Raw genomic sequence first — 12,751 nt, 5'->3', positions numbered from 1 at the left:
CGATACGGTCAACGAAATTACAACGCGCACGTGCTTTTCGTGTGTATTTCATAGATAAAATCGCGACTGCCTATTTCATTCATAGCGAATCAACTATAGAATTGGTGGGTATATAAAGTCTGGATTGTCTTTGATTTTCATTAAACATCAATATAGAACTTGATTTGTATCTTATTAGATATGCATGCCCACTAATTGATAATATTGATGATGATTATCATTCATCCTCGCAATGTTAATCTATTTACGGCGTTCAGTTGTTAATCTTCTCTATGTGTACAAGGTTCACAGTATCTGACTGTCGCGTTAGATGCAAAAATTTAAGAAAAAAAAACAACAGCGACTAGTACCCTCTAAGATAAAAAATGGGAGCATAATTTTTGGCATTTTTTTTTCAAATTGTTGGTTTTCTAGCATGCTGTTGGAATTTTAGTGAGTCTAGGTATACATTACAAAGTGTTACAGGGGATGAGGTGGTGGAGTGCTGACTAGTTATATTACTGTTCATCTATCTCTCCCACGACAAAGAGTGCTCTTGAAGAGTCATTACAGATGTACCTGAAGAGTCTGCAGCGTGAAGAGGCATTACAGGTGTACCTGAAGAGTATGTAGCATGAAGAGGCATTACAGGTGTACCGGAAGAGAATGCACCATGAAGAGGCATTAATGTGTACCTGAAGAGAATGCAGCATGAAGAGGCATTACATGTGTACCTGAAGAGAATGCAGCATGAAGAGGCATTACATGTGTACCGGAAGAGAAAGCAGCATGAAGAGGCATTAAAGATGTACCTGAAGAGAATGCACCATGAAGAGGCATTACAGATGTACCTGAAGAGCCTGCATCGTGAAGAGGCATTACAGATGTACCTGAAGAGCCTGCATCGTGAAGAGGCATTACAGATGTACCCTATGAGCTTGTAGATCAGACAACTCATCATCTTGTCACTCCAGCTCATTCACAATCAAACACATCACATCACTGATGTTAGATAGGGGCCTCGCTTTTACAGCTTTGACATCATTTTTAAAATAGAGGGTTGGGTGGGGTGGTTAAGAGTTGGGGTATGACCCAGTGTTATGTAACAAGGAGGGGGTACTTACCTGTGTAAGATGTAACGGGAGGGGGGCTTTGTCAGAAATGTTAAGTGAAATTTTCACATGCAAGTAAGTATTCGAAACGATCAACGATTTCTACGTCTATTTTTCCATTTCCCTTTTCTAATTTCAGTATCCAAAAACCGAAAATGTTAAAGCTTACTTCATTGGTTTTATGCATGTTGTTGGTTATACCAGAAATAAAATGCGGCCTGGAAATGGATTTGGACGAAAAAGACTTAATTTCGAAATCTCAAGGTATATGGCATCTTGATCTAATTCCGTATTGCAGTTAGGGGTAATAATTTAGTGTCATGCAATAAGGTGTAAATTTTCCCCCTTTCCTTTCCGCGGTCAAACAAACCTGTAAATGAGCACGAACCTCAAGGATTTGGTTTGGCCTTCTCAAAGCCTTATTTTTTGTCTCGCCTTCTTAAGATATGGCATGTACAATATAAATAACTGTGAATTTGAAAGAGACAAATTCGAAATTCACTAAAAATTTCTCTCTGGTCTAATTTTGTTGATTGTCCACCCATTTCAGCTTCTGATTGATATCCTACCAGCCAATAACTGTCAAAACTATTCTTCATTAGTTGCCAAACGCAGCATGTTTCTCAACTATAAATTGAGATAAAGTGTAAACCTTCGAAGAATCGAAAAGTACCGGAGAACTGGGCCTAGTTTTCTTGCGCAATATACACCATTAGAAAAGCATATATTCTATATGAAAGAGTCTCAAGAAAAGACGAGTCGTCTTTTTTATTTTCAAACACAGATATTTCTGACCATATTTTTTTTCGTATACGTGGATTTGATAGCTTAAATTAATGTCAAATTAAGCAAACTATTTGATTAATTGGTGTTTCTAATGAGTTATCGTGTATTCTTAATCATATCATTACGTTCTTTTTGCATGTAATTAAGAGTTTAATCAATCATAAATTTTTATGTATGTACAGTCTGGATAAACGAAAAAAAGAGTTTTTGACCTTTCTTGATCGGTCACTCATTGGAATTCTCGGTTAATTTAGCTAATTATGAATTAATTATGGACATGTGAGACAAACTGGTATTTGTGTAAGTCATTAGAACACCTCGACTTTCTATTCATATTAGTATTAGCATTTTCATTATTCTTTATATAGTATTACGGTGATTTTTATTTAGATATGAAATATGACAATTATTTAATTTAACTATATAACTGTAATTTGGTTTTGCTATTTACAGATGAGCTTAGGCTTGCTTATGATAAGCTGTGTCAGAATTACTGGAAAAGTTTTGAAGAATCGAATGGACAATACATAGAAAGTATTGAAGCTGTTTGCTTGACGGCTAATATTAAACCAACAAGTCGTAAGTTATTTTTGTAGTATAGTATGCGCAGCTACGTTCCTTACAGTATAGGGGAACAGAGATTTCATGGGTGGAGAATTCCTTCGTCACCCCCTAAATTTCGCCGAGAGTGAGGTACATTGTTGGTACACTTCAAATCTTATATTATATTTTACATTTCTGGTGGAAAGATATTGGTCGGTTCCAAAACATGGAACATCGGACCCCCTGTCAGTCGAGACAAAGAAATAAAGCCAAGATAATGACATCTTTCAAAAGATATTTGAAATAGAAATAACTTAAATACTTCTGTTTATGAAATACGTTTAAATAATGGTTTCATGACTATTTCATTCAGAAGATGAAGTACTAGAAAAAAAGAAATCTATAGCAGATCGTATGGCACACAAAAGAGAAGAAATGGCGGCACGCAAAACAGAATTGTAATTCTTCGTTTTATATTTCTAATATACCACTGGTTGTGAGCTTGCGTTTTTGATTTACTATTTTTCCATCAAAAACAAAACTAGTATTTTCAAGACGAGCCAAGTGCATAATAATATGATATATTAGGATATGAAAAGGTAATTTTATGGTTATCGGTTTCTGTTTACGATGACACTAAAGACGAGAAATTTTCAAGAAACTGGAAATGGTATTCCCAGGGCCGCAACTATGACCATTTTTCTAAGTGGCAAAAATTTCAAAGGTAACCACCTTAGTTTTCCAAAACAGCGGCAGTAACTCGCCTACAGTTCATCGATTGTCAATTGGTTATACAAGCACAGCGAACCGAATAGAACCTCCTGCAGGCAATTGGTCTTTTAAATGGATGACGTCAATTTAACAAATTTAACTACATTCCCAATTAATCAAAGAATGAAATTAATACTATTTTTCTGACTTTGATGTTTGAATGAATGAATGTCAAAAACATACAGACTTTGGGCCTCGGGTATGTACACTACATATGAAAGCAGTCGTCATTTCAAAGAAGATTCTTGTGTTTGAAGCGGTATTGTGAAAGGAGGAAGGGGATCAATGGTGACTTGGGGGTATTTTAAAGACAATAAGACATAAAGCAGATTTAGATTGAATTCTTTCATTTTATTTATGATTTAATTTAGCCATGTTAGGAGGGTAGCTGGAAACAGTAAAAGACACCTACGTCTAGAGAAATATTGTCGAATTGAAATCAGTTCAGATAATCAGGAACCTTTGTCAAAATGCGTAAAAATTTCTTGCAATTTCGTCGTTATTGATAGGACAACATAAGTCTCCTTCTATATCTCAAATTTCACCAATGTACATTGTACATATCGATTGTTCATAAAGTATCAACACGAATATCATAATATTTTACCTTTTATTTATAGGTGAATAAGACCTCTTTTCAACAAAAAATTGCTTCATAGTTTGAAACACTTTGAAAATACGATAGAATTTGAAAGATTTAGGTTTTCAGTGTATAGCAATTTGCATAGCCTAGATTGATCCATGTTGAGTTAAAAACATATTAATTGGAAATGATGGACTGGTTGAAAATGATATAAGCTGTCAATAAGAACATGCAATACCATCCTGGCGTAAAAGAATCAACTGAATTTCAGGGGAGGTAAATTTCCCTTGTTTTTTTTTTTTTTGTTTTTTCTATGTATGTAGGCATGACATTTATAGACGCCATAGTCCAAGGGCGATAACTTATCACAATAAAGTTATAGACAATTGCAAAATCAAGTTACAAAAATAGGCCTAAAACCGTTGTACTGAAACTGTTTATTTTATGGTAGTCATTGCCATGTCTTGTCGATAGCCTATATATCCAGGGAGGTTCATGTGCATTTTGCGCTGAACGATGTGTTAAAATCAAGTCGGGAACCGTAAGCAAAGACGGGTGGGGCTATTCTATAATTTGTAAAGGTGTACATTGTGTGGTTTGTTGTTTACAGACTTTCTATCGAGAGCTCTGACTCGCGTACAATCCAATCAGATTGCTGCATTTTCAAGATGCAGGAAAGAATAAAGACGGACTATTGTGGTCAAGGTATAAGACGAAATTCGTAATAGCTTGGCATTGTGAGGATGATAACATGAAATTCGTAATAGCATAAGCATTGTGAAGATGGTACAGTTACACAATAAGGTTTTGTGCAAACACAAAATGTTCTACTGATTAGAATGTGCTACCTCTAAGAGACTTATGTCGTATGAAGTAACAGCCTATTCGCTTATGAAATCTGGGGGGTTTATTTATGGTTAATCAATGTTGAAAAATGATTAGAGGAACCATATTTGTTCACTCAATTGTTTTAAGTCGAAAGATCAATGTATGAGTCCATTTTAAATTAGCATAGATCACTCTAAACAAACTGAAATAATCCCTTAAATAGCTCGTCGTGATTCGATTTTAGATTCCTTGGTACCGATAAGACTCTTTATTGTTTGCTCCGTTGATTGGCAGACCGCCATTAATTTATAGGAAACTGGCATCGTGCCTGAAACTGGCCGATACAGACTTTAGACCCAATTATCTAGTATTCTTTTATCATTTTATGTCCACAAATGACTGGATTAGGGGAAACTAAACAAACATCTTATTTCCCGCCCTTTTCTTCCATCCGCCATCTTGTGTGGGCTGAGCCTTCCATATTATATGAGGCCTTGCCATTAAGAAGTTCAGATGGAACTGAGCAAGCGAGTGATACTGGTTTTATAATCATTTATTTTGAAAGTGAGTCTGTATTCGATATTTTTGCTAGTTTGAAGAGATTCGGAGTAACATCAACGGTAAGCTCATTTTGATTATTGAATTAAAAGCAGCAATTATAAACCTATTAGCATTCAAGAAATTTTCTAGCCGATTTAAATGGTAAACTTCCACCACTCTGTTCTTTAGTTTTTTTCTATCATCGATGTCATGACAAAAGTAAACAATGCTTTTTCTCTCTGACAATAAGAACATGCCTGATTCGAGCAAACTCTGTTATAGTGTTTTGGGAGAAAAATTCCCAAATTCCAACCTTCGGTTTTTATTTGGAATATTGCAAGATAGTTATGGCACCCCATACTAGGTTTCAACAGTTTTTGGTTTAGGTTTCTGAAATTGCTAAATAAATGCGCAGTGTATTGACAAATTTTTCTCGAAATTGTCAAAGGCTATAAAGCGTTATGATTAGACAAACTTTCGTTCCGGGTATTTTTTTATTTTTTTTTATTTTATATATAGTAACTAAAGTAAGTGTCTAACGACAGCCTTCTTGAACATTCGTCAAATCAACCTTGAGTGCATTAAAACCATATTTTTTTAAAAAATGTTCCTGGGGATGGGGAGGGACCTCTCAGACTTTCGATGCTTCGTCAGAGCTGTCGAATAGTGTACCCCAACTTTGACGATTGAACATTTTTTTTAAGCAAGGGACAATTTACAGTTGTCATAATTCCCATAGTTATTGCACATGACAAGGTATTTCATGATTTGCTTTTGAACGCAATAGATAGCACAGTTTTATGAAATTTGTGTATATAAATGGGCAAATTTTAAAAGAAGGTTTAAAGATTGTATTATCAGTATTGCTAGTTTAAAGGATATTTGGTTGACTCGTCACTTTTCGATTTTCATGAGTCTCTTTGAGAGTGATCGTAGTCGACTATCCTACAATATACAATAATTCTTGTTTCAGGTTGGAATCGGAATGATTCTGCATTGGATGTTCAGTGTAGGATGTCTGTCGATGATCAGTTCCACGTTGGTATTAGCCACCACAGTCCAAAATATCGATAATAACAATGCCCCAAGCACACAGTGTTCCCCGGAGTTGGACAAGGATTGCCCTCGAGGTATTCTTGACATAAAAGCTGATACAGATAGAGATAATGTGATGGAACTCGTGAGAAAGATCTTAACACATAAAAACCGTGGTAATTCTGAGAAATTGACAGTTCTGGAAAATTCTTCTAAAAATGACAAACAGCCAGCATGGATTCTCAAGAGACCAAAATTCAATCCGACCGGCTGGAGAAGGAGACGTAAGAGAAGCATATCCGGGCTACCTGAATGGAACTCGGAGATGGGGAATTTGTTAAACAATCGTTTTGATAGTGGCGATAACGAACTGTTCGGGATGCCATCTTTGTTTAAGAGAGTGCCAAACAGTAATGGGAATAGACGGCTCGCCTTTCTTCGTAGTGCATATAAACTGAAAAGGAAACCTCTCAAATTTAATCCCACGGGATGGTAAAGGATATTCGGCCTATAGAAATCTTAAAATTGAAGCAATGAAGCTCATTATTTAACAAACAAGAAAAAAGAAAAAAAAAGAAAGAATTTATATTATAGAGTGAATGAGTATTAGCATGAATAAAATTATATCTTTTGACACCAATCAATATGATTGTTTATATTTACTGAGCACATGGAGGGGAGGGGGTAACTACGTATTCATACACATTCATTCGCAAACAACTATCTGCGACCATCCAGTAGTTTGTCAATTTCTCGTTACGAGAGGTTCACTCTAGCCCACTCTGACCCGATGAGTTGCTTTGAATTGTGAGTTGACCTACGCCCAATCTTAAAAGGATTGTAAAGAAGATTTCTAAATTGTGTATGTGAATCGGAGACACTGACAGCATCATTTTGCACCATTCCAATTTTCGATCAGACTAATTCCACTAAACTAAGCATTTTGTTACGTCACAGCATATTTTGCGATTAGTGACGTCATCAAACGCTTAGTTTTTGTGGAATTACAGGAACCACAGATGTCTGATATTAATTTTCTTTACAATCCCTTTAAGACTCTTATTAAATAAATATAACTGCTGTGCCAAAAAAAAAAATAGGTTCTCCTGCAATTAGTATTAACAGCATAAAACAACATGGACAAACATTTATCATTTTTATTACTAACATGAACAAGATAAAAAAAAAGTGGAATGTTACTCTTTTCCTGTTTTTACAGAAGGTTCCCAACAAGCGTGCCAAATGTAACAGCTATGAAGCAAATGAGAAGTTCTTCTTTATAAAATAAATCTGTCATCCCCAATTTGTTTTGTCGGGCATAACGATACAGCAAAAATATCGGTATTAGAACATGCAAAATGTCTGGAATCATCAGAGCAATGTTTCTGGCGTTCTGAAATCTCTGACCTCGTCCATGAATGACATGCACAATAAACTGGTTGGCCGCACTGACCATTATATGCATAGAGTTAATGGTAATAATCAATAACATTTTCCACGAGGCAATGTTATTAGCGGCATTGCATAAGTTCAGAACGACTACACTTGCGATAATCTCGGTTATTGTGAAGTAATATTGGTTAGCGTGAAATTGGTACATTCCTTCGTTAAAATAGTTTAAAAATGACCACCATGCATAATAATGCGGATAGATATTTGCTAAATATAGAACAAACATCGACTTCCTCACGTTGCCACATCGAAATAGTTTATAGAGGTACTTCACACTTTCATAACACATTAAAATAAATATCACTGTAAACACCCAGATTTTAAACGTCTCCTTCGTGGCGTTGAAATAAAGATGTTTGTAACTCACTGGTCCTGGATTCTCATAGCGACCTGCAAGAAAGTAAGGTAGATTGGGGTTATTCCTTCCTCTTATCAAACCTGAATATGGCGATGTCGTAAAGTTGATCCTTTGGCATTACTGCTTATATTATTGATTGGTCTTTTCGGGGCTTCAAAGGACGACAGATTGAAATTTGCCCGAATTTGAACGTTGTCGACTATACGTCTGCTTAATCATATTTCAACCTACGCCATACAATATGTATGTAAACCTAAGAACAGTGTTTAACTGATCAAAAGAGAAATATAGAATTGTTCTATGTATGATAATACCTTACCTCTGAAAACAGTATCAAAACATGAACAAGTACAACTCTGTCTGTCTATGGGTGCTTTATCTGGTACCCATATCATCAAATAAAATACACCTACAAAATAACACCACAAATTTAATCATTCTGAATAATATTGATATTAATGAAAACCAAAAGAGCAACAGTTGAATTGTACTGTAACTTTGGTAAAATTTAAAGGGATATCGTCGTCTAAATATTTTCGACTAGATGAGATTAGGACTAAAGTGGGTCGGGGCCCGGATCCCCCCCCCCCCCCCAAAGTTTTTTTTTAACATACGCTCTCCTGCATTCTGATATCCCTCTATAAGTCAATTTAATGCCTGTCAATGTGAGTATGAAAGATTGATTATAATTGTACACATTAATTGTAGAATATGTACATTTAATTTTGGAGGAAGAGGGAGCCCTTAGGGATGTTGTCCCGTTAACTTGATTCAGCCAGTCCATGTGGTAGTTGAACCACTGCAGATTTCATCAACCTTCACATCGGTAGATTTAATATAAATGTTAATATTCTCGTTGTTATGGGCCTAAACAGAACTTAAATTTTGATCAAACATTGCTTACCTATGTGTAAAAATGGTAGACCAATGATAATGACTGTAGCCAAAATGAAACTTTGTGTTTTGTCCCAGAGATTAAAGTCAGAAGAAGTGTAGTGTAGATCAGTTAGCTGTCGTTCCATATAGTTTTTCACTGATATTCTGGGGGTTTCCGATTTTGGCTGTGGCCATGATCTAGATAAAAAAAATACTTGATTTCATATAGACAGCGCTGTAGTGTTTAAAGAAACATAAGTGTTAAAGCGTTAAAGTTATGGGAATCAAATCACAACTTTCTTGAAATAGATATACATTTATATTGCTCTTTTCTTTAAATCTGATTAAATCTAGGTCCAAGGTATACCACTTGGTACAGAATTGTGAATTGTAATAATTCATTAGCCAGTTATACTGACCCAAAATTATAATTAGTGCTATCAATTGCTACTTTTATTAAGGGAAAATATTCAATGAAACGATTCATATAAGGTAGGGATTTTTTTTCATTACGGTCAATGGTAGAAAATTGTCTGAAGCGGAGATGGTCGTGACAAGCGTTGGCCACCGTCTTCTATTTTCTATTATATACTATTATAGAGAGGGTCGACTATTGATAGAAACAGCTAGATGCCTGGGACATTTATTCATATTTTTCAATCTAAATTGAACTATTACTGGCAGAGCAAATCACTTGCTATAGCCTAAAAAAATAAATACATGAATAGATAAACATAAATATTAAAGAACAATGAGGATCAAACAAAATAAAAAGATGAGAGAAAATAGACGAAATGACAGACAAATAAACATATAGACATATGTACATAATTAATACCCATAAGGTCACCGTCGTGGAATTAGAGTTATTAAGGATTTCCTTATTTCAAATGCTTTTTTAGAACCTTTCGGATTAATTGTTCAACTTGTTGAAACTGTGTAAAGGGAGATAACTCTAGAAAATATACCTGGCCGAAGGATATGTGCGAAAATGGGCTTTTTCTCAATAAATACACAATATCATACTTATCACATTCTCGCATCTAATTAATATTACAAAAGAGAGATAAAAATTACCTTGAAGTCATGATTTCACCTAAATTCTTGTAAATTGTTTGGAGATGACACACCTGAACCTATTTCGAATTTTACATACAGAGTTCGAAACAAGCGTCAGGAAAATGTAGGTCGATGGCTACACTAAATTTGTGAATTTTGTTGTAACTCAGCAGGAACCGAACTAATCTCTACACTCTTCGATATGTTGTGTTCTTTACAACTTTTAACAAATTATAAATTATGAATTTTTTAAATAAAAGATTTAAAAAATAAAACAAAAACCCTTTAAACATGTTTAAAGCATTATACATTTGCATAAACATAACTAACATTTCTTTCGTGTCTGATTAGCATAATCTGTTTCCAAAGTTTATATCTTCAAAGCTAAACGTGGATGATGACCAAACAAACGTGATACTATTAGACTAATCATGGAAGACAACCCTTTTCCAGAACTGAAAATCGACGATTTTTCTTTCTTGAATTCGACCGAGAAGAGAGAACGCTGTTCTAAATGCAACAGATCAAGAAAATATTACTGCTATACTTGTTATAAACCAGTCAACGATTTTATTGCCGACAGAATCCCTAAAGTGAAAGTAAGTGAATTTTGTGCAGTATGGTGGCCCATCAGTAGCACTGTCTTGTATAAGCCTGTTGTGCTGGCCTCCATAGCCATAGGAATAAATGTGGCATGGTGATTATTCTACCAATGCCTTGTTTCATTTTTGTAGCCTTTTGTTCAACTGCATTTGAAGAACATGTATTATTTTAAGTCTCTGTCTGCTACAAAATATTTTCCTATCTTTTTTCTTCTGTCCCATGAATTCTTTGTCATGAATAATTATGTTTTGCCAGCTTCCAGTGAAAATTGATGTAATAAAACACCCAAGTGAGGTTGATGGTAAAAGTACATCTCCACACGCTGCTATATTAGCATCTGATGACGTTACTATATACGACTACCCTTGTATACCAACTTACGATCCTTCTAAGGTAATTGTCATTAAAAGTATAGAAAGAAATTACATCCTTGGGAATCTTTCAAGAGTCTATACCGTGTATGATATAAACAAATCTAATGACACTAGCTAAATTAAAATGAAGCTTAAGTTTAGCATATTAACATGGCAGTCATGGCTGCCCTTCATGGCTAAATTTAAGCTATCCAATCGATTTTCATCATAAATTTGTTGACTGTCATGTCTAGGCTTTTATTCTCACGTTGAATTTTGGAAGATCATTGACTTTGGCTTAAAGCCATACAAAGATCAGGCAAAGAGAAAATCTGTGAAGATCGAAATACAAATGGAAATTCTTGAGGTATATTAGAGATTATATGATTTTCAAACAGTTTAGTGCCTCTGAAGACTGTTTACATTTATTCAAGCCCCAAATAAGCGTCTAAAAATGGTAAGTGAATGACATTAAAATAAATAAGTGCTCTTTTGGTTGGTAATTGAAATATTTTTATGAATCTATTTCTTTTACTTAATTTCTCTTTTCAGACCATTTTAATTTTTCCTGGTCCCAAATCTTGTGATTTAGAGGATGTTTTAGGATTAAAGAAATGTACATCAATAGAAGAAACAGATCTGGAAGATGGAAAGCAGCTACCAGATCTTGAAAAGAAAGATCGGGATACCGATAGAGCAAAAGATGACAATAGGTTAATGGGTCAAACTTTTTGTAAAATTGGTGAAGAGAATCCAAAGATAGGTGCCAAACGTAATCATGAAACTGCATTCAATTGTGAAACTTCATGTAAATGTGAAATAACTCATAGTGATACTAGTAACAGTAACAGTGAATCTAGTAAGCGTAACTGTGAAACTAGTAAACGTAGCAGTGAAACTAGTAAAGGTAACAGTGAAACTAGTAAGCATAACTGTGAAACTAGTAAACGTAGCAGTGAAACTAGTAAAGGTAACAGTGGAACTATTAAAAGTAACAGTGAAGCTAGTAAAACAATCTGTAAAGTGACTCCATGGTTTGATAAAGTTGTGTTTATAGACTCTACATGGAATCAAACTCCCACTATTGCCAATGATGAAAGATTGAAAGGTATTGACATTTTCATTAGCCTCCATAGTACTTGGTCCTTACCATAGTATGTTTTATACTATTATGTCCAACTAGCTAGCAGATCGTTTAAGTAGTGAGAAACCCACGATCTTAATTGAAACAAAAACACACTGATTTGGAAAACATTGTACAAATATCTCTGTTCAAAAAAGTGTGATGTTGATTTCTTCTGTGGGTGTTGTTAATCATGACTAAAAGAAATACTTTCAACTACAAACAAGTAGCTATATTTTGCTCAATCATCAGTGATACTTTTTGAAACGTTGATTTTAAGCTTCATGATGATTTTTAGATAGAAAAGCATCACACCATAACTATCCAAAAGGAAATATGCTTGTTTCTCAGATGACATTTGAATTATATTTTCAGATATTAATAGAGTAGAAATAAAACTACGAAAAACCAAATTTTGGAGAACACAAGATGGTAATCCAGATGAATATCTTTCCACTATAGAGGCTATTTATTATTTTCTCACGGACTATCATGGACTATGTATCAATCCAATTTATTCGAATGAATATGACAACCTCTTGTTCTTTTTCTGTTTTAATTACAACAAAATTAGGCAAGCAAGCGGGGGAGGTAAAACTATCAAAGCCTATTCAAAGAAGAAGAAAAATGAAGGGATTTTAAATGCATAAATGTTGGATCCAAAAAATGTTTGATAAATTATAAATTTTATAACGCAAATAAATGTAGATTTTTAAATGAGCTTAATTTTCTTTGATATCAATTGATAAT

At 34.5% G+C, this 12,751-nt stretch overlaps 4 protein-coding genes across 4 annotated transcripts; 2 read left to right on the top strand and 2 right to left on the bottom strand.

Moving 5' to 3' along the window:
* Positions 1–673: 673 nt before the first annotated feature.
* Positions 674–892, bottom strand: LOTGIDRAFT_77021 (hypothetical protein; the record flags this gene model as incomplete). Its single annotated transcript, XM_009064607.1, has 1 exon — positions 674–892. A coding segment is annotated over one exon (219 nt), but the record flags the coding sequence as incomplete, so codon positions are not given.
* Positions 893–4,997: 4,105 nt separating this feature from the next.
* LOTGIDRAFT_167270 (hypothetical protein) lies at positions 4,998–6,673 on the top strand (the record flags this gene model as incomplete). The annotated part of the gene is made up of 2 exons (XM_009064740.1): positions 4,998–5,222; positions 6,116–6,673. The coding sequence occupies 2 exons, from the start codon at positions 4,998–5,000 to the stop codon at positions 6,671–6,673; spliced, it is 783 nt and encodes a 260-aa protein (XP_009062988.1).
* A 717-nt stretch (positions 6,674–7,390) lies between these two features.
* Positions 7,391–8,382, bottom strand: LOTGIDRAFT_129401 (hypothetical protein; the record flags this gene model as incomplete). The annotated part of the gene is made up of 2 exons (XM_009064739.1): positions 7,391–8,019; positions 8,307–8,382. The coding sequence occupies 2 exons, from the start codon at positions 8,380–8,382 to the stop codon at positions 7,391–7,393; spliced, it is 705 nt and encodes a 234-aa protein (XP_009062987.1).
* Positions 8,383–10,353: 1,971 nt separating this feature from the next.
* LOTGIDRAFT_129117 (hypothetical protein) lies at positions 10,354–12,651 on the top strand (the record flags this gene model as incomplete). Its single annotated transcript, XM_009064738.1, has 5 exons — positions 10,354–10,521; positions 10,781–10,924; positions 11,431–11,494; positions 11,786–11,986; positions 12,377–12,651. The coding sequence occupies 5 exons, from the start codon at positions 10,354–10,356 to the stop codon at positions 12,649–12,651; spliced, it is 852 nt and encodes a 283-aa protein (XP_009062986.1).
* Positions 12,652–12,751: the final 100 nt, after the last annotated feature.

Source organism: Lottia gigantea (assembly GCF_000327385.1).
Source record: "Lottia gigantea unplaced genomic scaffold LOTGIsca_64, whole genome shotgun sequence".
In the NCBI taxonomy this organism is placed as follows: Eukaryota; Metazoa; Mollusca; class Gastropoda; family Lottiidae; genus Lottia; species Lottia gigantea.
The sequence above is the reverse complement of the archived record's forward strand: the minus strand, read 5'-3'. Positions and strand labels throughout refer to the sequence as shown.